Source organism: Crocuta crocuta, unplaced genomic scaffold (assembly GCF_008692635.1).
Source record: "Crocuta crocuta isolate KB4526 unplaced genomic scaffold, BGI_CrCroc_1.0 scaffold118, whole genome shotgun sequence".
Taxonomy (NCBI): Eukaryota; Metazoa; Chordata; class Mammalia; order Carnivora; family Hyaenidae; genus Crocuta; species Crocuta crocuta.
In genome coordinates this window covers 14,480,358-14,507,852 of record NW_027551558.1, presented here as the reverse complement: position 1 = coordinate 14,507,852, position 27,495 = coordinate 14,480,358, and the positions used below count along the sequence as shown (strand labels likewise).

The window sequence follows — 27,495 nt, the reverse complement described above, 5'->3', positions numbered from 1 at the left end:
TGCTGTCAGTGACATGTGTACCGGGCTGCATTCGGGGTAAATCTCTGGCAGCTATAAGAAGCCATGAGATAATAGCTAACACCTCTGAACACAGCCATGTGCTAGGCAGTGTGCTGGTGAGCACTTTCCCCTGATCATCTCCTGCAATCCTCCCACAGTGACTCCATGGTAGATACCTCTACCTTTTTTTTTTTTTTTAATATTTTTATTTATTTCTAGGAGAGAGAGAGAGACAGCGTGAGCAGGAGAGGGTCAGAGAGAGAGGGAGACACAGACTCTGAAATAGGCTCCAGGTTCCGAGCTGGCAGTCAGCACAGAGCCCGATGCGGGGCTCGAACCACGAACCGCGAGATCATGACCTAAGCGAAAGTCAGACGCTTAACCGACTAAGCCACCCAGGCACCCCTAGATACCTCTACCTTTATTGTAAGTGAGGAAACAATAACTTGCCCAAATCACACAGTTATTAAGGGAAACAGAAGGGATCAACAATTCTGACCCTGAAAGCCTACACTTTAACCTCTAAAATGGATGGCCTGGGAAAAGTGGAGTGAAAAAAAAAGCAGAAATGATAGATTAAAAAATTAGTTAGGAGACTATCATATTATCCCAAATGAGAGACAATTAGGACAATACCAAGAGATGGAGAAGAAGGAAAAGATTCCTCAAATATTTAGTATTAAAGTTATACATAAAGTTATCAAAATGACAGGATTCCGTCTTAAAAGGGAATGAAATTCTGACACATGCTATGACATGGATAAACCTTGAAAATCTTCTGCTAAGTAAAATAAGCCAATCACAAAAGGATACTTTAGGATTCCAGTTATGAGGTATCAAATTCATAGAGACCAATAGTAGAATGGAAGTTATCGGGGGTGAATGGAGTGGGTAATGGGAAGCTATTATCTAATGGGTACAGAGATTTGGTTTCAGACAATGAAAAAGTTCTAGAGATGTATAGGAGTAATGGCTGCACAACAATGAATGTACTTAATGCCACTAAACTGTATACCTAAAAATGGTTAAAATGGTAAACTGTATGTTGTATATATTTTACAGCAATTTAAAAGAAAAATTTTTTTAATTTTAAAAATCTCTTTACATGATATAAAGAGAATGGGGGGGTGGGGGAGAGAAAAGGTAATTGTAATACTTAGGATGGGAGACCAGCTAGGCAGTGGTGCCATGCGGTCTCTCTGATGAGCAACAATGAAGGAGTGTGACAGTCCAGTAGCACTGTCTAGAAGGCAAAGAGACATGAGAAAGAAGCTCAAAGGATTAACAGGGTTAGAATCGTAGTCATCAGAAATAGGTGGTAGTTAAAACCTAATAATATCCATGAGATTGCCCAAGAAAAACTTGAAGTAAGTAAGAGGAGATAAGGTCTGAGGACAGCACCTTAGGGAACAGGAAGAAGACATAAAAAGGATCTCACCAGGAAGGTTAAGATGATGCAGTCAGACAAGTAAATAATTAAAAGATAAGGCAGCAGAAATGACGATATTGGAAGTGGGGCCCTGAGCATGATGGGAAGGCAGGCAAGACATAAAAAAGAATTAAAGTAGATACATGACCCTACCATTTCTCTCCTTCTCCTACTTTCTGAAGTTCCCAAGAAGACCTCAGTTTCTATAGCATTCTGAGATTATAAAACAAAATTCCCACACTGAAGAATAACCTAACGTTGTAATACATACTTTAAAATAGGAGCACATCAAAAATTGTCAGGAATATATTTTATACAATAATAAGAATGCAGAACCTATAAACCTACATAGGAACTTTACATCTCTGGTAGTCTACACAGGACAAGCAAACATGTGTACTTAACTGCACACGTGTAACTTGCTTTAAGCAGTAAGAATTCCTGAAAAGCTACTTTAAAAGAGAAAATCTGTACGATTCTGAGAATTTTATCAGCGTAAATTTTACCAGATTACTGATAACTAGTTTTAAAGGTCCCTTACTGTATATTAATAAACAACACCTTATAAAATAAATACTTTTGACTATTTGGATTTTTGTGTTTTAATATAGCTCTATTTTAAAACTAACCAAAGAGTCATATGGAAAGTTACCCAATTTATCACATGCCCATAAAGCACAAAAGCACTAATCTAAAGCTTACTGTGGTGCCAGAAGCTATTAAAACCTGTACAAATCATCTCTGATAATTCTAAAAATTATGAGGCTGGTTTCATGCCTAGTGTACGAACTATAACTGAATTTCAGACAATTACATGACATAGCTTGTTTGTAAATGGTGAATCTGGAATTTGAACCTATTGTGGCTTCCAACTTAAGCTCTCGACCACTATCCCCTAAACAATTCTTGATAATCCCCCTTAACTAATCTATTTCCCCATATCAGAACAAAGTACAAAGTGACATCTAATAAGTAACAGCAGAGAAAGTCCTTGAATTATCACACCAAATATCTGCAAAATTCATACAGAGTTCAGGCAAAAAATGTCTCCAAAAGTTTTAAGTGATAAAAAGAAACACTTTTTTTAAATGCAGTTATTTTTTTCCTCGAAAACAAATGTTTCATAATTATGAGTTTAGCCTACACTTCTTCAATTTTATAAATAATGTGGAAAATACAATAAAAAAAAACAAAAAAACATTTGAATCTTTATACTCTAAATCCAAACTCAACTTGCTAAAGAGACTTGCTAAAAAGCTTTTGAACAGGCTTCATCAAACATCTGAAACATTCTAAAACAGGTCAGTTTCTGATAGTCATTGTCTTCATCCACTGCCCTTCACTGTACCCTTGATCATTCCCTCCTACTAGGAAAATGTTAAAGTAGCACTTAACTATGCATTGCTACAGAACTGTACAGCAGTTCTAGAGAACCACTAAACTACTAGCCACAGACACAAACATCTAATTAGTTGTCATAGGTCACTTAACTGTATAAATGGAGTTAGCTTTATTACATATTTTATATTTATAAAAAGAAAGCAAGATTTTTTAAAATTTTACCATCTAAAATTCTCCATGAATTGGTTTTCCTTCACTATGAATTCCTTGAAAATTAATAATTCAAACCTGTTTTCCATATGCAAAGTTAATTAGAAGCTATTTTTTAGAAGTCTCAATTTCAAAAACATTAACTGGTATTTCAGCAAACAGAGAGAAATAAAATATTAGCAAGATAAGGGAAAACTTTCATATGGGAGTTGCAAAAAATTTTGTAGAGCAATTAAAAAAATACTTTGGCCATCTTTCATGTATTAAGTACCACAATGAATGCAAACAAACGTTCTCACAATGTAAGGAAGAGGTAAAATGGATTATTACTTTAAAACAAATCCAATTTTCTTTAACGAATAGTCTAGTTCATTAACTGAAATTAAAAGTGTGAAATGCTGGGCATAAATACTTTTAAGAACTGATAACTATACTAAAAAGAATAACAAACAATCTTCTGGAGGAAAAAACAAAACACATGTACTTCTGAGTACCTTACAGTTTAAAAAAAAAAAAACAAACTCAGGATGTCAAATCACCAGCCACGGTCTGTCCCCAGTACCATTACGCTGAACACAGAACTACCTTCTCTGAGACAGGTAGGCTGCTGGGCTCCTCTGTATTTCTTGGCTGCTTTACAGAATCACATCCAAACATCCTATTCTTAAGAACATGAAGCTGAATATCAGACACGTGCTGGTGCTGGGCCCCCCGATGGCCCGTGGAGAGGGGCCCACCATTTAGATTCTGAGTCATGCTGGCTGAAACACTGAGCGCTGGCTCCACAGGACAACCTGTCTGAGAGACCTGCGGAGGAAACACAACACCTGGCGCCCTGATACACTGAGAGCTTTCCAGCGGACTCAACAAAGCTTCAGGCATGGCTTCACGCTCGTTTCCAGCGGGTACAAGTCTGTCACTGGTGGCATTTTCAAAATGTTTCCTATCCACTAGCCCAGAATGAAGAATTGGAGGTTGCTGGAGCACAGTTTCTATTCTCTGAGATTTTTCAGTAGTTGCTTGGAGAGAACATGGGTTCAATCCTGGAACACTGGTCTGTATCATGGAAGGCTGCCCCAGCTGCTGAAATACTTGCTGAATTGGATGAAGAATACTAGCTCTCCCAGAAGTCTGTGTCACCATAATGGGTACACTGACTTTATAAAGGTGACCTTAAAAAGGAGAAAACAAAACCGTGAGTAGGATAGAAACCTAATTTCCTTGAGAAGACCTCAGGCATAACAGACTGGCAGGCAATACGTCAATATGTTAATAAAGGATTTTTTATTTTCTTAAGATTTTCATATTTTCTACAATAAATATGCATTCGTCTATTTTTAAAAATTAAAGAGGTCTCACTTTAACTCTAGCCTTTTCTCACTATTGCTTATACGGCAGATTTTGAGATACATACGGGCCACCAATATTTACACCACGAAATATCTCATTGTTTGATAAGTTACAATGTTACCAACCCATATTGGGATTTTAACAAACATAATCATAGAGAATATATTTCAGATACTTAAGATATACCATGTAACAAGGCTATCCGAACAAGGCTATCAACAAGGCTGTGCTGACAGCTCAGAGCCTAGAGTCTCCTTCAGATTCTGTGTCTTCCTCTCTCCCTGCCACTCCTCCCCAATTGTGTTCTGCCTCTTTCTCTGTCTCTCTCTCTCAAAAAATGAATAAACATTAATAAAGTAAAATAACACTAAAAAGGAGGAGGAAGAAATTATTTTTTTGAGCACGAAGTTAGGTGCTTTAAACTTTGCAACAACCTCAAGAACAGGTATGATTCTCCTTCAAATCCAGAAACAGTACTCTGGGGTGCCTGAGTGGCTCAGTTGGTTAAGGGGCCAACTCTTGATTTCACTTCAGGTCATAATCGCACAGTTAGTGAGTTAGAGCCCCTCATTGGGCTTGATATTCTCTCTTCCTCTCTCTCTGCCCCTCCCTCTCTTTCTGCCCTCCCCCACATGTGCGAGCTCTCTCTCTCAAATACACTTTAAAGAAAACAAGGACAGTATTCTGAAAACCAAAGGTTGATTAATCTCCAAACTTCTTGGATATTCTTTCTATTATACTATACAATCTCCAGTAAGAACGGAGGCATAGGTTGATCAAGGTAATGTTTAGTTTTTCCTGATTAGAGCTAGCAGGGACACAGACATGTTATTTTGGATTTGTCAAACTTTTTAAAATATTTATTTATTTTTGAGAGAGAGAGAGAGAGAGAGAGAGAGAGCGTGAACACGGGAGGGACAGAGAGAAGGGGAGACACAGGAGCCAAAGCAGGCTACAGAATCTGAGCTGTCAGCACAGAGCCTGACGTGGGGCTCAAACCCATGAACTGTGAGATCGTGACCTGAGCCAAAGTGAGGCACTTAACTGACGGAGCCACCCAGGCGCTCCATGCCGAGATTTACAAAATTGCCCTGAACCAGAGAAACATATATAAAGCGTCTTACATGATGTTAGGAAAGAGAACAGGGAATAAGTTACAGGACGGCCTGCTACAGTGTCTTTTATGGCAGAATGCCTCCATAACAGTAATAAGCACCTTTTAGTATTACTCTTAAAATAAGTTGAATTAAAATTTCCTTTAACTTCAATGACTTCCAGCATACAGTTTATTAAAAATCATGAAAATGAGGGGCGCCCGGGTGGCTTAGTCGGTTAAGCGTCCGACTTTCGCTTAGGTCATGATCTCGCGGTTCGTGGGTTCGAGCCCCGCGTCGGGCTCTGTGCTGACTGCCAGCTCAGAGCCTGGAGCCTGTTTCAGTCTGTGACTCCCTCTCTCTCTGACCCTCCCCTGCTCACGCTGTTTCTCTCTCCTAGAAATAAATAAAACATTTTTTAAAAATTCATGAAAATGAATACCCAGTAGTCAGCACCGATGCTAAAAGCAATTACTTGGGGCTGCACTCTTACCAGATGCCGTCTGCAGTGTCACACCCGCTGGTACAGGAATAGGATAACCAGGAAAAGTGAAGCCTGCACTAGAGTTTGAGGTGCCCTAGAAAGGAGAAACTTAATTAGAAAGTTAGAAAAGGGCTTACCTTACACCTTTTTCTCCTCATACCGTGAGGGTAAAAACATAATCTGATTCAGGATCAAAGGATGATGGCTGGACAACACTTAACACTAGGGCTAAGTTCTCTGAATAAAACTGCTTTTCAATTTTTGACTTGGATTATCTCAGCAAGGATAAAAGGAATTCTGTTCTACAGCTATTAGCAATGAAGCCAGTACGTCTTAGTAAACAGCAGGAACACTGACTCATACAACGTACCCACTACACAGCTTTGCCTGAGTCAGTGATTCTCAAAATGTCAGGTACCAGGACCACAGCTGTTCACAGACTCTGCTAGTCAGTAAGCTGATCGCTACTGATATTTTAAATTAGATAATACAATTGTGTAGAATTTTCATTTTAGAGTAATTAAACCTCAGTTTTCCATTTGTTGATACTAAATCAAAAGATAAGAAAGTTTTTGCCTACCAGGCATGCAAATATTTGAAAGGACTGATGAACAACATTCAATGTTGGTAAACACGTGATAAAAAGCAGTTTTCTCAGACCGCTGCTTACATGAGTGTGTGTGTGCTATCCTTTCAGAGAGCGATTTTGCAATATATAAGAAAATTAAAAATGTGTAATCTTTGACCCAAAAATTCCACATCTAGGAATATATCCTGATTACCTGATTATCACACAAATTCACAAAAACAGATCTGCAAGTATAATCAATGGAATGTCATATCAGAAAAAAATAAAATAATTTAAATGTCCATTAACAAAAGATCAATGAAACTGTGGTATATCCACTATGGTTAATCAATATTTAACTGACAATGAAAAGGATCCACTGTATCACTAAAAAAAAAAAAAAAAAAAATTTACAGGGGCACCTGGGTGGCTCAGTCAGTTGAGCATCTGACTTTGGCTCAGGTCATGATTTCACTGCTCATGGGTTGGAGCCCCGCATCGGGCTCTGTGCTGACAACTCACAGCTCAGACCTTGGAGCCTACCTCATATTCTGCCTCCATCTCTCTGCCCTTTCCCTGCTCACTTACTCGCTCTGTCTCTCAAATATAAATATTTTTTAAAAATTACACAAACAGTCCAGAGAATGAGCCTACTTTTACCCTGAAAATTAACTTTCATCAAAGAAGGCTAGATGGATATACCTCAAACAGTTAAAACTGTTGTCTCTGGGGTACAATACCGCAGGGCTCTTTTACTTTTTACTTTATAGATTTGTTTTTACTGTTTACAAGTATATTACTTCTTTAATCTGGAGCACAAATAGTTCCAAACATTTCAAAGGCAGAGGTATTATTCTTTGGTCTCTTACCAAAAGCAGCACCATTCTTCCCAAAAATCCTATAAGGGCTATGGCTTTGTTTTTAATGAAGACATGGAAATTAATGGCCCACCAAACCTTTTGCCTCAAAAAGAAGGTTGAAAGAAAATGAAAACCAGTAGCTTATATACAATCAGAAGCATGGAAGAAAGCTAAAAGAAAAAAAGTGCTATTTTTCTCCACCTGAAAACTACTCAATTTTCTAGATACAAGTTATAATTTAATTTTCTGCCCAAAATCTTAGGGGGGAAAACTATACTCTAAACCTCTACAACAGAAAGGTAAAAAATGACCAAAATATTCCACTTAAATAAAAAGAATTATTATGTGGCTCAACTTGGGTTAAAAAAAAACACAAAATAAAACATCAAAATCATCCATTCAGGATCTCCTCGGCATATAACATTATACGGTGTGTTAAAGCTCCATAGAATTTAACTTCAGAAATTTCCTAACCTTGGCAGATACTAACAGCTACTCTGGAAGACAGGACAAGTTGATAAAGAAAACGTCAATGCTGAAACTCCAGAGTTTTTGCAACATCTATGTTATAGAGGTTTTTCCTGTCTCCCCATCCCTGAATATACCCTTTCCCATTCACCTGAGGGAATGTGAATTACATCTATGCCCAGCCTTCTGTGACCATTCACTAAAAGTGAGGCATACATTTAAAATATATCCTAAATAAGCTACATACCAGTTCTGCTGTAGTAAAACTGGGAAGAGGTCTACCAGCAGGAATAACTAATGATGCTGTACAGAAAACAAAACAAACATTATACATCCAATTTACCAATTTAATAAAATTGCTAAGTATAGCTTATTTTTAAAAACCTTTTTCCATCACCAACATGTTTGACCATGGTGAATTCCAAAATTCCTAATTCCAAGTGAGGTAAAAGAATTTAATTATATTTTTCCCCAACAGCTTCAGATAAAGACTTTACAACAAACCTATTTTGTTTGTACCAAAAGAAAATATCTCATTGTAATCAAGTATACTGTAGTATAGAACTCCATAAGAAAATACCTAGGTTGTTTTTATTAAGTCAGTGTAGCACTAAATCTCCCTAACAACTTTTCACTGGGAAGAAAAAGTACTATTTATTCAAGTAGCACATTTCCAAAGACTGTACTATTGAGCAAAAATATGTACCCCAAGATAAACCATTCTAAATTTTATAGACTCAAAAGAATCTCCAGAGGTGCCTAAGTGGCTCATTCAGTTAAGCAGCTGACTCTTGATTTCAGATCAGGTCATGATCTTATGGTTCAGGAGATCAAGCCCTATGCTGGGCTTTGTGCTGACAGTGTGGAGCCTGCTTGGTATTCTGTCTTTCTCCATCACTCTCTGCCCCTTCCCCACTCATGTGTGTACTCATGCTCGCTCGCTCTCTCTCTCTCAAAATAAACATTAAAAAAAAAAAAAGAATTTACATTTCATGAAAAGTGATTTACAATACTTTGGCCAAATAAACCAGCACAGTTACAAAGTGTTAGGAAAAATGACTAGGAACATGTCTATAGAAGTCTTTGCATGAAACAAATGTGACTACTAAGCAAATTACAAGAGAACAAATTCTTAGGAGAACATCAAGCCAACCTGCATTAAAGTTGCCCTCTCATATATCTCTTCTTTATTATCTACCAATTTTCTTGGCTATCCCTTTGTTTATAATACAGCTAAAAGGCTGGCCTAATGATTGTGAATGTAAGCATTAAAAAAATAAGTGTAAAGAACAAATAGTAACTCCAATAGAAAAAGACCTCAGTTCACCAAAGTAACCTTAAACTTTGCCCCAAGGATCATTTTACCTAGCTGAACAGGACTCTTAAAGAAAAGGCAAAATGATATTCTAATAAAAATAAGAACATCTTAGCATGTTTATGCAGCACATATACATTAAATGTAATGTTTATTATGGTCTTTTTTCACATACCACATTAAATTGTCCCAGAGATCTACTTTTGATACTAGAATGACTCCATCATAAAGAAGTTCAGAAGAGCAAGTATTTTTTTTTAACCTAACCATTCTTTCCACATTAAGACAACGGAAGTGAAGCTACAGAGATTGATGATTAATGAAGTAGAAAATTATTTTTATCCTCTGTTCATCTATGGCTTTGCTTATTAACAGGCATACTTTCAGAAAGGCTCAATTAGAAAGAAGTGGCGTGGCAAGAACACAATAGTATTAGTCTTAATTAGCTGAAGTGAGCGGAGCTTAAGCTGGTACAGCTGAAGCCATAGCCTGAGAGGAAACAAAAATCTGTTAATACACTGTCTGAAGCAATTAAATGAATTTCTTGAGGAAAAATAGCAACAATCGCCCTCTTTTAAATACCTTGCAATAAATCCAAAAGGATAATTTTCTATACTTACATAAATCAAACAGAGCTATAAGAGTTTTAAGAGTCCTTTATAGCCATCAGAATAAAAGCTTTGAACACTTTTATAGTGAAGTTTCTTACAGCTCCTACTTAATTTGATACTAACTGCACCATTTACATAGTTTCACAAATTATATATACCATTATATGCGCCTGAAACATGCTTTTTAAATATTCAAGATGGTTTCAATAACCAATTAACTTTTAACTGAGTATGTGTTTTTACTTAAAACTTAAAATGTTAGAATTTTGGTCTTCATGTATATATTCTAGAAATATTAGATTCCTCAAACAATAGGCTTTACAATATAGAAATAATTTGATCCCACAAATGTAATTTAAGAAATTCTGTAAAAAGATAATATTACCTAATACCATTACTAGTGTATTTTTTCCTACACACCAAAAAGTTTTTGATACGTTAAGGCAGTTAGTAATTTCACAGTTCTTGGTCCTGCTTTGAACCATTCCAAATCTTAATATCCAAGTCACATGACTCAAGAAGTGCAAAAACTGGTCAATATTCTTCTTTGTCACTACTCATTACCATATGCATGTCTCCTGATAACCAAACTGAATATTCTAACTCGATTCACATCAAGAACCAACAGCACTGCTGAAATTTTCACCAGATTTAAGTTTTGGAACAACTGGACATATAGTTTGTACCTGAAATTTGGGAGTTTTAATGCTCAAAGATGAAAGGCATGACAAACCTCTCAAAATTCCAATTTTCCTTGTCTTATTCCCACAATGACTAATGTGATTCATCAAAAAGACTGTGACATGAATACCAAATAGCACAGACTGATTTGAACTTCCCTAGAAATAGGGCAATCATGGACAAAGTGTCTCCATGTCCCAGTTTACCCAGGACAGTGCTAGTACATACCTATCATTCTGAGGCTATTATTAGTGGAATCCCATTTCTCTGTCAAAAGTGGACTACAAGCAAAAGACCCAGAATAGCCAACATGATATTCAAAGAGAAAAACAAAGTTGGAGGACTGATACTACCCCACTTCATGATTAGAAAGCTGCAAAAATCAAGACGATGTTGGCACTGGCAAAAGAACAAACAGATCAATGGAACAGAACAAAGAGCCAAGAAACTGACCCACCTAAATATAGTCAACTGGTCTTTAACAAAGGAGCCAAGGCAATACAGTGGCACAAAGATATTCTCTTCAACAAATGGTGCTCTAACAACTGGCTATCCAATGCAAAAAACAAACTACACAGACTTTACACCCTTCACAAAAATTAACTGAAAATAGATCAGACCTAAATGTAAAATGCAAAACTACAAAATTCCTAGAAGATAGAAGAAAATTTAGATGATCACATGACAAGGACTTTTTAGAGACGACACCAAAGGCACACTCCATCAAAGTAATAACTGAAACAGGGATTCGTTAAAATATAAAATTCCAGAGCAGCTCAGTCAGTCAAGCACCCAACTCTTGATTTCAGCTCAGGTCATGATCTCACAGTTTGGGAATTAGAGCCCAACACTGGGCTCCGTGCTGACAGTGTGGAGCCTGCTTGGGATTCATTCTCTCTCTCTCTCTCTCTCTCTCTCTCTCAATACGCAAACAAACTTAAAAAAATTTTAAACTCCTTTGCAAAAGACAATGTCAGGATAATATTAAAAGTCACAGGTTGGGGGAAAAATGCAAAATACTTATCTGATAATGGGCTGTTATCCAAAATACATAAAGAACTCTTAAAACTCAACTACAACCAAATTAAAAATGGGCCAAAGACCTAAACAGACACTTCAAAGAATATACAAATGGCAAATAAGCATAGAAGATGCTCCATATCATATGTTATCAAGGAAATGCAAATTTCACAGTGAGATACCACTACGTGCCTATTAGCATGGACAAAATCAAGGACACTTGATAACACCAAATGTTGGCAAGAATCTAGATCAACAGGAGCTCTCTCTATTGCCATTGGGAATGTAAAATGGTACAGTCACTTTAGAAGACAATTTGGTGGTTGCTTACAAAACTAAGCATACAACTTAGCAAGCACTCTCCTTGGGAGTTGAAAACTTAAATCTACAGATAAACCTCCCCAAAAATGCTTATAGCAGCTTTATTCCTAATTGTCAAAACTTGGCAGCAATCAACCAAGACGTGCTTCAGCAGGTGAACATTAAATAAACGGTGGCACATCCAGAAAATGGATTATTATTCAAAGCTGAAAAGAAATGAGCTATCAAGCCAGGAAAAGACATGAGGGAATCCTAAAGTCCTATTACTAAGTGAAATAAGCCAATCTGGAAAGGCTACATTCTACATGATTCCAACAACAGGACATTCTGAAAAAGGCAAAACTATGGAGACAGTAAAAATATCAATGGTTGCCCTGAGTCAGTGTGGCAGGAAAGGATGACAAGGAGGAGCACAGACTTCTTGGAAAATGAAAATACTCAGTGTGATACTACAATGATGGATATGTGTCATTATAAATTTGCATAAACACCTAAGACATGAAACACCAAGAGTGATAATATAAACTATGGACTTTGGGCATTTAGGATGTGTCAGTGGGGTTCATCAATTGTAACAAATGTACCACTTCAGTGGGGGATGTTGATAATTGAAAAGACTATGCATGAATGGGGGATAAAAGGTATATGAGAAATCTCTATCCCTTCTCCTAAATTTGTTGCCAATGTAAAGTTCTAAAAAAAATTAGGTCTTCTTTAAAAAGTGGATTATAAACTATATATAATCACCTGAAAAATAGGACAGTTCACACAAATTAGACTACACAAACTCTTGGGGATCCATGAGATGTGTCCACAAAGTCACGGTGTCCACAAAGTCAAAACTATTCATATAATACTAAAACAATACAAATTTCATTTTTTCCAACTCTCACTAAATTTGTTTTGCACTTACAGCACAAAGCACTGATGAGTAAAAATGAAGGCACCTTAGCATGAATTAAGGCAGCAGCACCAAACCTGACCTGGCCACTGTATTTATTCTCCACTGCCATTTNAAAAAAAAAAAAAAAAAAAAGACAAAAAAATAATAGCAACAATAAAACTGTTCAACTAAAGAAGTTCCTTAATGCAACCATAAGCAATTATTTTTATGAAATTCCAACACCCAAGTATACATCCCTTTAATATTCTGTGGGATGAAAGCGGAAGAACACATTAAGCATTTCTGCAGCATACACTGGTACAAGGAAGTACACAGAAAAGCTCTGGTGCTTTTAAGTTGGGAGCTGATCTAGCCTCTTTGTATTAAGAAACACTGTTTTACTTCAAAGTATGACACAAACTACATTTATTCAGACATGGATATTTGGCAGACAGTTTTTTTGAAAATGAACTAAGTTGTCCATCACCTCGAGGAAACTGACAGTATTTGTCGGGCAATCATAAAATTCAAGCTTTCATCCCCACATCTTAATTTTGTAAACCTTATATCCACCACAAGAAGCTTGATAGCTTTCCAATACTTAAACACTTTTCTAATGAAATATGTGGAGATATTAATATGATTTTTTAATCTTGCATAACTCAGTGAGCCAGTTTTTTTCCAAATAAGCAAGGTATGTTACAAAATTACACACAGGTTCAAGAGTCATTCAAAGTGTAATGAACTCTAACATTACAAAAAGTCTTTTGGTAAAGTTTCAGATTCTACCCTGCAGCTAAGTTCTCAGAAACTACCACTTGTTGAGTTTTAGTGTAGTATCAAGTTATGTGAAAATGCTATTGAAATACTCCTCTTTTTCCAATTATATATCTATGGGAGGCTCAGTTTCCTTCATATACTTTAGCCAAAACCACCTATCTCAACAGACAATTCAGATATAGATAGGAGATATTAAAGAGATTTGCAGAAAAGTAAAACACCACCACACCTCTCATTAAATATTTTTTTATTCTGGAAAATACTTACTCTTAACAAATATATATTATGTTAACATATGATCAATTTTTTAATTTATAAACCAACTTTTTAAAAAATATTTCTCAGCTTTATTATTATTTTTTTAAGTAGGCTCCATGCTGAACTCACAACCATGAGATCAAGACCTGAGCAGAGATCGAGTCAGATACTTAGTCGACTGAGCCACCCAGGTGCCCCTCAATTTCTTAGCTTTAATTTCTATTATGGTAAATAGACACTTACAACCTTCATTAAAAAAAAAAAAAAAAGCTCTTTGAGGTCCTCAATTTTAACAGTATACAGGGGTCCTGAGACCAAAAAAAGGTTGATAATTGAAGATAAAGGAAATTTTTAAGCAAATGGATAATACAAAGAAAATAAAACAGGGCAAAAAGCTTCAAAGATGCAACAAAGGCAAATGACTTACTCCATTGTAGATTTAATCTGAACTTGTTATCAAGAGATAAAAAGGTTGTAGAAGTAAGTTAGTTTGGGTTATTTTAATCAGGCCTTTAAAAGCACACAATGAGAAGGTATAATTAAGAAGTGCTTCAATTTTATGAGGCTATTTACTTTAAGATTCTTATTGTAGGGAACCCAGAAAAGAAGAGGGATAAAAACAAGGCGTGTAATGCATTTTTAAAGGATACATGTACTTCCTCCGAAACCTTTTCATTATAAATGATGTAGAAGAGAATAAAAACTGTCTTGTTTAAATGTAATTATTTCTATTATTCTAACTTTCAAGACAGAGAATAAGAATCAAGTGCTGAGTGAAAGCCAGCCAGACATATTAGTTGCAAGACTATTCTGTGATTTAAATCACTGGTAATATTACCATCTTGCGGCAAAATCAAGTATTGCAATTTTGAATGACAAAGAACCTGAAAAGTGTTAACTGCTTTTGATAAAAGACAGTCAAGTCTTTTACTCCTCCATGCTGGCCACTCTCCAAGTCACCCCTTGGTAAAACATCTTTGAAGTTCTTCAAGAAGAAAGAATGTTATTTCAATAGAGAAATAAAAGGACTAACCTAATAAAATAGTTGAAAACAAAAGCATAACCAAAGCCTAGTAACTGATGTAAAATGTTTCCATGCTTCAACTTGGTTAAAACTGCCATGGTTAATTCTTACAGAGCAAAGTTATACTTTATAAGCATAGCATTAGATAAAAGCTATGTTTGGTAATTCAATATTATTAACTTGTTTCATTTTTATAAGTTATAATTGCTGCCACACTTAAATTCTCATTTGTAATGAAGAAGGTACTAGCCTCCTTACTATTTTCTCTCCCCCTTGGCCCATTTGATTTCCTTTGGCATTTTCCCAAGGATGCAACAATCTAGTTATTACTGACACTCTAATCCAAAATCTACCCTTACTTCCTGCAGACATTAATCTATTTAATTTCAGCTAACCTCAACAAAACCTATGTCTGTGTGTGTCTGCACGCAGACATATAAACACACATACACATTAGGATAGCATAGATTGTAAAAATCAGAAAAGAATAAAGGCATCACAGCATTGTTTATCTCTTCTTAGCTACTTTTTTCCAGTTTAAATGGATATGCAGAATATGGGAAATTATTGCCCTTAAAAACAGAGGTTTAGATGAAGTCTAAGAATAAAGACAAAACGTGTAGGGTGAATATCTAGCCATGGTTATAGAATTTCCAAAACAGTGAGGTAGTCTGAATAACCTCTGTATCCATGTTAACTCTCCATTTGCTTCCAAAACAAGAGCAGATTTTTAATATAAACAACAAGCAAGAGAGAAAGAACGCACAACCATGGCACCACCCATCCTTCCCTCTGCTTTTCAGCAATGGGGACTGCTTTACTTCTTGACTCAACCCAACCAAATTCTCTGAAAAAACCAATGGGTACTCTCCAGAGGCCTTAAACTATGTAACTTGTTTCTCCAAAGTAACACTTGGTCACCTCTGTAGACTTCAAAAAAAAACAAAACAAAAAACAAAAAAAAAACTAGTTTGAATAACCTAATTTTGTTGCCAATAATTCCACGGGATGATAATTTATTCTGTTTACTTAACAGTAATGATTCTGAGGTCCAAGCCCTCTCACCTTAAGAACATTACCCTAATTCAAAACCACCATCAAATAAGAATTTCTTCTGGGGCACCTGGGTGGCTTAGTCGGTTAGGTGTCCGACTTCAGCTCAGGTCATGATCTCACGGTTCGTGGGTTCGAGCCCCGCATCAGGCTCTGTGCTGACAGCTAGCCTGGAGCCTGCTTCAGATTCTGTGTCTCCCTCTCTCTCTGCCCCTCCTCCACTCATTCTCTGTTTCTGTCTCAGTAATAAATAAACATCAAAAAATTTTTAAAAATGAGAATTTGTTCTGAAGATCCAAACAGTTCTAATTTACTAGCTGTATCCAACCTGTTGATGACTGTAATGTTGGGTGCAAGCTGTTTGGCAACTGAACGGTGAACACAGGTGAATGGGTACTATTTCTGAAGAAGTCTTCTGTTGCTTTCGACTGCAAAACCTTGGTTTCCCAGAGCTGCAGAGAAAAAAAATGTTTGCCTTTTAAAAATAAATGAAACATTAAGCCACATCAGGCTCGCTGCTGTCAGTGCAGAGCCCACTTCAGATCCTCTGTACCCCTTCTCTCTCTGCCTCTCCCTTGCTTATACTCTCTTAGAAATAAATAAGCCTTTTTAAAAAAAAAAAAGTCAGCCGATGGCAATTAAGGGGTCAAACAATTAAGGGGTTAAACCTATAATTTATCAGTTTCTTAAGATGAAAAAAACAACAAAAAAGGAAACTTGTATTGTCTACAAACCTGCTTCAAGTCTTTTAAAACTTGTTCCTCTACACCTTCTTCAGCAAAGAGATCCCGCACTCCTTCAATTACATCTTCAATTACAGATCTATAGAGTTTAGGCTACATAAAAGCAATTGTTAACGTTTTAAACTCTCAAGTTTGAATGTATTCAGCCTTAAAAGACACACAGTATACACTTTCTTATGCTTTAAAGAGAAACTGCCATAACGATATTTACTAAGTGCCATCTACCCCCAATATAGTTTCAGCTGTCCATAAATTGTGTCCGCTTCTGACCCATAGTCTCACAATCAAATGAGACAATAATCTTATCAAGAGGTTAGGTTACAGTTGGGTTACTTGGTTTTTCTGTTCAAATTTAACCCCCCTCCTCCTTTTAAAAAGGGAAATTAATTTAAAGCAGATGGAAATCAACCTCTGTCTTCAATTTACTTTTTTTCTCAAAGGCCAAAGGACTTTTTATAGAGTTCACTTTATTACTTCCACAAATGTAAATAAATTACAAGTCATAAGGTCGGAAGAAGCACTGACGATAGAGTAACCAAAGCCTACCCCACTTTCAAACTATACATAGTCCAAAAAAAAAAATATTCTGAACCGCTTCCAAGGAAAAGTACAACTGCACCGAAAAGGAGTCCTAGGAGAAAGTAGGGAGGACATGAATGAACCATACCCTTCCACAAGACTGTGGCAATAAAAACTCTGACATTCGAAGACTGCTCCTTCATACTACCCAGTAGATACTCTAAATACCCCCGCTCACACCAAGAGTAGCTAGATTTTAAGCTAACCCTTTTAAAGATCCAGGGGAAGCTTATAAATAGACCAATCAGTAATATTTAAATAATATGTTGTTCACAGGCATATCCATTAAAGATTAAGTGCCCTAGATTAGTTGCTTCTTCGAAAACCGTTTACCCTGATAAAGGCATATACTAAATTGAGGCTTCAGTGTTAGTCCCAGCTAGTGTGATCACATTTAAAGCAAGAGGAAAAAACTCCCGGGGGCTAAAAACTTCTTTTAAGATCTACTTTCAGAGTATAAGAGGGCGTCAAGAACAACCCATTAGAACACAATCTTTCAAAACCAAAATAGGTATTGAACATACTTTCTCTTCTGGAACTACAGTTAGTCTTTATATTCTTTCCCTGTTACCTTTATTAAAACTATGTATAGTCTGGGAAATCCATCTTAACCTCTTGTCTATTAAAAAAATATATATATCCACACCTCCCTTAGGGTTCATCATCAGATAAAATGGTCTACATGGTAAGCTTATATTCAAGCCTGAGTATTTTACATACCTTAAAATACATTAACATCAAAAATGGATACACATTGAAATAATAACATGTCTCTAAAAATGGACCCTTTTGATACAGGAGTGCTGATGCATAGGAGTACTTGTACCCCAATGTTCATAGCAACACTCTCAACAATAGCCAAAACATGGAAAGAGCCTAAGTGTCCCTCAACGGACAAATGGATCAAGAAGATGTGGTTTATCTATACCATGGAATACTACATGGCAATGAGAAAGAATGAAATCTGGCCATGTGTAGTAACATGGGTGGTACTTGAGGGTGTTACGCTGAGTGAAATAAGTCAGGCAGAGAAGGACAGATACCATATGGTTGCACCTATAGGAGGATTAAGAGGAACTTAACAGAGGACTATGGGGAAGGAGAAGGGGAAACATAGTGGGGGAGGGGGAGGGAGGCAAACCATGAGAGACTGTTGAATGCCGAAAACAAACTGAGGGCTGATGGGGGTGGGGGGAGGAGAAGGGGGGTGATGGGCATGGAGGAGGGCACTTGTGGGAATGAGCAATGGGTGTTATATGAAAACCAACTTGACAATAAACTATTTTAAAAAAATAAAAAATAGAATAAAAATGGACCCTTTTATGCTGCATATGTATACCTGAAACCCATCAAATAACAGATCTGGACAAGCACACCATCTTTTACCAAGAGTGAAATTTGTTCAGGTGAACTGAAAATAAGGGTGAATCCTTGTTTTTTTGTTTTTAAAGATAATTCAGGTTTTTAAAAGTGATAGAGTATTTCACAAGTGCCATTTAGCCTGTCAATTCTCATTGAGTGGTTTAGGTACCTCTAAGGATAGGAGAACAATGCTGGTGTTTAATTCCAATGGTACATTTAAGTATTAAGATGAAGGATGGGGAAATGGAGGGGAGGGGGAGGTAGGCAAGACCTCAAAAAATATGCAGTAACATGGAAGATCACATCACTTGTTATTTCAGATAAATAACATAGCTTAGAATCCACACTGGCCATACCAAAAGTAAGAACTGCAGTTAGAGTACAACTGAATTTAGAGATTTTTCTAAACACACAGGAAACTAAGAGCGTGAACCTGAGTTCCAGGTCTAACCACTTCTTCCAGACAGCCTCAGTGAGGCTGAGGAGGGAGGGGGGAGAGGCCCCGCTTCCTCCCCTGGGAGCCAGTCCCAACTTCCGGCTGAGTTACTGGTTCTCCTCGACCTCCTCCAACACTGACCAGCACAGTAGGGGCCACTAAGGGACAGGGCTTCTGAAAGTCTGTGAAGGGCCAGGAGGGAAGAAAGAGTGTGTAGAGCCGGGCCACCGTGAACCCGGTGGATCACAGGCCGAGGGGCCAGGCTGATCCTCCTTACCACGGGGTTGACGCAGGCCATGACCGCGGCTCGGGTGCCTCTCCCCTCGCGCCTGCGCAGCACGCGAAGCTCCGCCGAGACCCACGCCCCTCACGCTTTGAACGGGCGAGCGCGTTGCTAAGCAGGGGCACTGGGGGTGGGGCAGGGGAGGAGAGAAAGTGGGCTGAGCAGAGTGCACTGAAGAGAGGGCAGAGCTTGACAGGCATGAATGAGCAAAGAAGCCAGCTAAAATGGGCCCATTAAGTGCCATCTAACCAGCTTTTGGCCGTTCAGCTGGCAGCTGAAGAACCTTTCTTTTCTCACTCTGTAAAATAAAAGCTAAGAAAATAAGGGGGACACGATGCAGTGGTAGATTCCAGTTCACCTTCAGCTGGGAAGGGGGTTGGGCCAGGACAGTGCGGAAACTAGTAGCACCTGCCCTCAACTTTTACCAATTTTCACCCCTGCCCCTACGCCCCACTCACAGCTGAACTCCAGTAAAACTATGAAAGAGGTGAACTCCTCTAAAATTGATTCTCAAAGTGTAGAACAGCAACAGTAGTATCATCTGAGAACCTGTTAAAAATGCAAATTATTGGGTCACACCCTAGACCTACTGAATCAGAAACTCTAAGGATGGGGGCCCAGCATTCTGTAACTTTAACATGCTCTCCAGACGATTTTGATGGGTGCTGAAATGAGATTCACTGTCCCAAGACAAAGATTCTCAGCTTTGGCTGCACGTTGAAATCACCTGGAGAGTTTAAATAAACATTAGGCACCTGAGTGTCACCCCAGAGACTCTGATTCTACTACGCAGCTTAGGTTGAAAACAAGTCAGCACCCCGCTACTACCCAGGGTCTTTTCCTCCTCAGGGAGAAATCACTATCTCCTGATCTGCAATAATTCCCTCCCTCCCCTGAAAGGCAGAGCATCTAAGAGATACCTTGACTATGGCTGAGGGTACAGCTAAGCATAGATAATGTGGAATCTTAAGAGAGAGAAAAAGTCATCTATTGTCACTACTCTGCCTTTTAAATAGGCTTTCTAGTCTGCAGACAGGTCCAGACTTAACAGTCCAGATGACTGTTGTTTAATTATTAAAAATCATATCAGGTTTTAAATTGGATGTTTATTTATTTGTTTAAGTTCAGTACAGCAATTTATGCCCTATGCTCTGTATTTGCTTTGCCTGGGCCAGGTACCTTATGATTTATGAGTTTCAAACAGCTGATTTATATGGAGCCCTTCAGAAGGTTTTCTGAAATTAAAGACTATCTGAAATTTCTTTTACAAAAAGCCAATAATTTTTAGAGTAACTTTTAATGATTGTATCTCTACCTGGCAATTTACTACCAGAAGTATGCAATATGACTTATCTGTCACCCAAAATAGAAAAGCTAAAAGCAGTCATTGATTCCTACTGATATTATAAAATCCAATTAAATTATTCAAGCTGAGAAATAAGAAAGCTGAAAAGTCTCTTGTTTTCCAAACTTTCATAGCCAAGTTTTAAAACCTTCTTCTTAAATGCGCATGATTGGTAATCACCTAAAAACATTATTTTATACTACTTCCTTGTATATTTTACCCTTCTCAAGACTATGTGATAGATCATACATACTTCTGAAATTAAATTTGGACCTTAATACCCATAAAAAGTGTGACTAAGACTTGAATTGTTATTGCTTAGTATACTTGGTAGACTCAAGTCACAGAGGGGTTATGTATCTTTGGCAGAGAAATGTCAGCAAGTTTCCATTTGCCCCTTGTGATCTTTCTGCATGATCACTAGTAGGTTCAGATGTAATTTGTTCCAAATAATAAAGAATAGCTTTTAGAAGAGGTATACTTTAACCTGTGTTCTAGGTGAATCCATGCTGTAAAATCTGCTCTGGATCTGTGGTGGACACCACTCAAGATGGCCCACAATGATCCTCACCTCCTGGCACTCACAACTTTGTGTTGTCCCCTCCCACACTGTACCATGGTTTGTCTGGGTGATCAGTAGGATAAAGCAGAAATAATGTTGTATCACTGCTGAGATTAAGTTAAAAATGACTGTGGCTTCCTTCCTTGAGATTCCTTCAGATCACTCACTTTGGGAGACAGTAGCTGTCATGTCATGGGGACATTCAGGTAGCCTGTGGAGAGGCCTGTGTGGCAAGGAACTGAGACTGCAGCCCATAGCTAGCAAAGATCAGAAGCCTATAGACAGTCACATGAGTAAGCTTGGAAATTGATTCTTCCGCCTTTAGGTGGTCAAAGGTGACAGCCTGACTGTATTCCTTTGAGAGATCCTGAAACAGAACCACCCTCTAGCCATCTTGTGATTCCTAGTCCTGAGAAACTGTGTGAGATAATGAACACATGTCATTTTAAGCAGTTAAATGTGGGGATATTTTTTAAAATATATTTTAGAGAAAGAGAGAGTCCACGCAAGCAGGGGAGAGGGGCAGAGGAAGAGAGAGAATCCTAAGCAGACTCCACACCCAGCGTGGGGTGGGGAAGTTGGATCCCACGACCCTGGGGTCATGACATGAGCAGAAATCAGATATCAAGAGTCTGATGCTCAACCGACTGAGCCACCCAGGCTCCCTTGGGGATAATTTGTTACACAGCATGAGATAACTAATACGGGGCCCATTGTCTGATTGGATTGTGACTAGTGAAGGCTTCGTTTTCCCTCATTGTAATCTCAGCACTTAAAGTTTTTTGAATACCCTCATCAATCAAAAAGAACATTTGAAAAGTATGTAAAGGAATCTTTATAGACTGATATCTGGTGGTGTTGACCCCAGGTTATAATCAAACAAGCAAACTCTCACAGTCATGTAATGGTCATATTTCTTTTGTCAATTTTTCAAACCCACTGGGGAAGTGTGTTGCATACACAAAACACTTTTGATGCTAAAATTGAAATTTCAAGATCCCAAAACTTCAATGAGGCAAGTTTCAGTGACTATTTTTTATGTTAGTATATAAAATGAGAATAAAAAAGGAATGCTGAGCTTTGGTCCTTCTTTGAGTACTCAGTTCTTTGAAATTACACCTGTGGCAGAGCCTAAAGCTCTTCCCTAGCTGCCCATCACAATTCAGAGCACCAGATTTTCATTTTGTCCTGCTTGACTTAGAGACTATAATATATAATATTTCATTTATAATCAATGCCTGTTTTGCAACATTTAAGCAAATCTAATAATCAGATTAATTTCTTTGTATTCCATATACTCTCGATATTTTTGCCCAGAGGTCTCAGTGCTGCTATTACCAAAGTAAAGAAATTATTACACTTTGCTCATTGTGAGAAAAGGCCAGATCTATAAAGTCCTTTCTCCGAATGAGAATGTTTTCTAAAAAATGTATTTTAGAGACAGTTCATTATCTTTTATGTATTAAATTTTACAGTCAAATGCAGAGCATTTCAGTAACTGTACAGGCTCTATAATATATTTAATCAGTAATGAAAAATACAAGTTACTCTATGAGCACATGGCTTAAGGCAGCAACTATTCATAATTAGTTTCTGAACATTTTGCAGCCAGTGCACTAAACCCAGCAGTATTGTGCTTCTCTACCTGCTTCATCCTTCACGTCTTCCAGGAAATGAAAATCCAGATAATCTCTGCCTCACCTTGTAACTTTGAAATGGTTACAGGCAGTTCTGATTTATGTATATTCTGCACTTGTGTAACATTTTCCATTTTCTAATCCAAAATCAACTTATGTTATTTGAATGTCAGATATTGCTTCACCATGATGAATTCCCCCTCCCTACCCCAAAAGGATTTCAGTTAAAATGACTGTGTCACACTGCTATGGCCAGCTGGTGACGTTATCACACAGTGTAATGCTGTTAGTGATCTGCCTATCTCAAAATGTTTTCACATGAAAGAGATGTACATGTGGTGCACATCTGAAAATTAGTGATTATAATTAACTCACCCAAAGTATGGAGGATGACTTCCAACACAATGTTCCTCATGGCTACTTTTTCAACATTCTCATCAGGGGCTGATCAGGATTCAGTGATTTCCTAGATAACAAATGATTCCATTTTTGTTCTTCAAATCACAATGTGTATAACCATACATGAACATGAATTATTGCCAAGGATAATGTCCATTGTCTTCAGTTAATTTTCCAACCTACATTTCTACTTAGAGAAGATGGAGGTAAAGACCACTAAAACTGAACTTAAAGTTATGATTCAGAGAGAACAAACTAGCTTTGTTCCCATAGTACTATACTTCTCATCTAATTTGTCTCACTTTATGAGGTAAATGGCAGCATCTTGAGTATTCTATATTGTTATCTTAGGTGCGGCAAATATCAGGAAAGGCAGGGAAAATGTGGAGAAGACACACTTCTTCCTATTCCTTCTACTAGATATAGCTAAAAATTCTGGACAATGGACATAAAACAAGCATGAGAAGACCATGAAAAGTAGAGAGACTGAGCACAGACTAGTTAGGGACTTTGCAACCCAAAGAATGACACAGCAGGGAATTCCCAGGTTTTCTTTTTGCCTCATGTATCCCGAACCAGGTGCTGATGAAGCTGGCAATCCAGAAACACCAACAGTCACAGAAAAAGGAACAAAAGCCCTCTCTTTCTAGCCAAAGAACCAGGAAAGGGGCAACAAGACAGAAAACTCTTTTTTTTTTTTTAAGTTTATTTATTTATTTTGAGACAGAAGAGCATATGCACTAGTGGGGTGGGACAGAGAGAGAAGGAGAGAGAGAATCCCAAGCAGGCTCCAAGCTCTCAGCTCAGAGGCTGATGCTGAAATCAAGAGTCAGACACCTAACCAGGTGTCCCCAAAACAGAAAACTCTTAAACAATTGCTCTACTAGAAAAAATTGGCCACATCCTAAACCTGTCAGGGAAGGCAAAGCAGGGACTTCAGACTTCCACTCTTGCCCACATATAACAAGGTATAGCCATTCCTGTGATGTCCCTGGGTACCCCATAGGATGCCTGGACTTGCATTCCACCCAGTGTAGAGAGACATTCCCACCACCCACTGGAGTTGTCAGAGATGTCCAAGGTTTTAATTCCTGCTGGTGATAGAGACAGGTCTGCAGTGTAACAGAGGCCATGTGAAATGAGCAACAAGTCACCATTTCCTGTCTCAGCTGGGGTGATGTCAGTGGAAGCCTGCTGGGGAGCATGAACTTCTCCCCTACCCAACAGTAATGAAAGTTCCTACTCCCCTGAGGTGTCAACAGAGGCTGAGTGGAGAACTTGCCCTTTGCCTCCACCTGGAAATAGCAAGATGGCATTCTCACCTTCCCCCACTGACCCACTGTCATAGGAGACCTGCTAAAACAGTTTTAAATAAGACCCAGTCTCATAATAACCAAAATGTCCAGCATGCAACTGAAAATCCCCTGTCGTCCAAGAACCGGGAAAATCTCAACTTGAAAGAGAAAAAACAATCAGTAAATACCTGAGCTGACTAAGACATTGGAATTATCTGACAAGGATTTTAAAGCAGTCTTACTAAAACTTCTTTAATGAACATTTAAGCAAGCAATTAAATAAGCACTTTAAACAAATGAAAAAATAGAAAGTCTCTACAAAGAAATAGAAGATATAGAGAAGAACCAAATGGAAATTTTATGACTGAAAATAGAACAATCAAAATAAAAATTCTATAGAATGGCTTGCTATGGGTTGGATTATATCTCCCATAAAGGTATAGTGAAGTCCAAACCTGCAGTACCTCAGAATGTGACCTTATTTGGAAATACAGTCATACCAATGCAATTAGCTAAGAGGAGGTCATACTGGAGTAGGGTGGGCTCCTAACCCAATATGACTGATATCCTTTTCAGAGAAGGACAAAGACCCACAGAAAGAAGACAGCCATGTGACAACAGAGGCAGAGATTGGAGGGATGCATCTGCAAACTAGGAATGCCAAAGATTGCCAGCAAACACCAGACTCTAGAAAAAGCAAGGAAGAAATTCTCCCTTACAGGTTTCAGACGGAATATGGCTGGGTCAACACCCCAATTTCAAACTTCTAGCCCAACTTCAAATCAAAATAATAAGCTTCTGTTATTTTAATTTACTCAGTTCATAGTAGTCTCTTATGGCAGCCCTAGAAAACTAAACAAGGCTCAGCAGCAGAATGGAGAGCACACAGGAAAGAATCAGTAAACTGGAAAATAGAACAATAGAAATAGCCCAATTTGAACAGCAAAGAGACAAATAGACAATGCAAATATAAGTGTCTTTCTTGTCAGGCACCATAAAGGCCAGAAGGAAGTGGGCTGAAAAGAACTGTCAACTCATTATCCCAAATGCAGTGAAAATATCCTTCAAGGAAAAAAGGGAAAATCAAAATATTCTCAAATGAAAGAAAACCAAGATTATTTATCACCAACAAAGCTACCCTAAAAGTATGGCTAAAGGTAGTTCTTGAAATAGAAGGGAAATGATAAAAGGAGGAATATAAGAAAGAAAGAAAGAAAGAAAGAAAGAAAGAAAGAAAGAAAGAAAGAAAGAAAGGAAGGAAGGAAGGAAGGAAGGAAAGAAGGGAAAGAGAAAGAAAGAAAAGAAAAGAAGGGAGGGAGGGAGGAAGGAAAGAGAAAGAAAGAGGGAGAGAGAGGGAGGGAGAAAAAAGGGAAGAGAGGAAGGAAGGGGAGTGAAAAGTACAAAATGCATAAATGTAATAGACTTTCTTCTCTTGGCTTTTTGAATGTGTTTGACCGTTGAAGCAAAAATTGTAACATTGCCTCATATGGTTCTCAAATTCTATTATCAGTTGGGGAGGATAGAGGGAGATAAGGTTTCTTCAATCCACTAGAACTGGAAAAAATACGGACAATGATAAGTTATGTATATATGATGTAATACCTAGAGCCACAACTAACAAAAGCTACAAACAGAAATACATTCAAATATATTCTAGATAAATCAAAATGGAATTCTAAAAAAATGTACAGTAACCAACAGGAAGGCAGGAAAAAGAAAAGAGAAATATAGCACACAGGGAGCAAACAGAAAGACAGGCACAAACCTGTGTTGGCAAGAATGTGAAGATAGTGTAAATGGGGCAGCTACTTTGGAAAACAGTTTGGCAGTTTCTTGAAAAATTATGACCCATAATGACCCAGCAATTCTACTCATACCCAAGAGAAATGAAAACATGTCCACACAAAGATTGGTCCATGAATGTTCATAGCAGCACTGTTGATAATAGTGAAAAAATAGGGAAAACCCAAATGTCCATCAAACGATAAATTGGCAAATAAAATGTGGTATAGCCAGACAAGGGAATATTATTTGACAATAAAAAGGAATCAAGTACTGATACGTGCATGAACCTGGATGAACACAGATACACAATATGAATGAGCCTCAAAAAAGTAATAGTGGGGTGCCTGGGTGGCTCAGTCAGTTGAGCGCCCAACTTCTGCTCAGGCCATGATCTCACGGTTCGTGGGTTCAAGCCCCACATCAAGTTCTGTGCTGACAGCTCAGAGCCTGGAGCCTGCTTTCGATTCCATGTCTCCCTCTCTCTCTGCCCCTCCCTCCTTGTGTTCTGCCTCTGTCCCTCAAAAATGAATAAACATTTTAAAAAAATTTTAATGTTATAGTAAATTAAGGAAACCAGAGACAAAAAAACTTCTATTGTTGACTTCTATTTATATGAAATGTCCAGAAAAGACAAATATTTAAAGACAGAAATTAGTTAGTGGTTGCCTGGGGCTGGGATGAAAATAAGAAGCAACTGAAAATGGGCTCCAGGAATTTTGAGGGGGAGATGGAAATGTTCTTAAATGGATTATAGTGACATGATGGTTGTACAGTTCCGTGGATGTACTAAGAATCTTGGAATTGTACACTTAAAACAGGTAAACTTTATGAGGTATAGTCATCAAGAATGTTGTGGAAAGGTATCAAGGCTTCAGGGGAGGCTCTCTTCTGTAGGGTGGACCTAACTTTTTAAAAATTATGGTAAAATAAACATGGGGCGCCTGGGTGGCTCAGTCGGTTAAGCGTCTGACTTCGTCTCAGGTCATGATCTCATGGCTCCTGAATTCAAGCCCCACATTGTGCTCTGTGCTGACAGCTCAGAGCCTGGAGCCTGCTTTGGATTCTGTGTCTCCCTCTCTCTCTGCCCCTCCCCTGCTCACTCCCAGTCTCTCAAAAACAAATAAAAGCATTAAAATTTTTTTTAAATAAAGATGGCAAAATTTGCCATCTTAACCATTTTTAAGTGCACAGTTCAGTGGCATTAAGTACATCTGCATTGTTGTGCAACTGTCACCACCACCCATCTCTATCAGTCTTTTCATTTTGCAAAACTGAAACGCTCTGTTTCAACTTGGCGCTGCATTTTATCCTTGTGTGGA

At 37.9% G+C, this 27,495-nt stretch overlaps 1 protein-coding gene across 2 annotated transcripts in view; it reads right to left on the bottom strand.

Moving 5' to 3' along the window:
- The window catches only part of GTF2A1L (general transcription factor IIA subunit 1 like), a 42,233-nt gene extending 23,040 nt beyond the window's left edge, over window positions 1-19,193 (bottom strand). Inside the window, exons 1-6 of one of the 2 annotated variants that reach the window (XM_077749272.1) lie at window positions 19,148-19,193; window positions 16,485-16,586; window positions 16,079-16,202; window positions 8,052-8,107; window positions 5,918-6,002; window positions 3,566-4,152 (exon numbers count right to left, since the gene is read on the bottom strand). In XM_077749272.1, coding sequence (XP_077605398.1) covers window positions 3,566-4,152; window positions 5,918-6,002; window positions 8,052-8,107; window positions 16,079-16,202; window positions 16,485-16,586; window positions 19,148-19,168 — 975 coding nt within the window. In that variant the 5' untranslated portion in view covers window positions 19,169-19,193. The remainder of the gene's footprint in view (window positions 1-3,565; window positions 4,153-5,917; window positions 6,003-8,051; window positions 8,108-16,078; window positions 16,203-16,484; window positions 16,587-19,147) is intronic. The other variant, XM_077749273.1, reaches the window with a different exon arrangement.
- Between the last annotated feature and the right edge of the window lie 8,302 nt (window positions 19,194-27,495).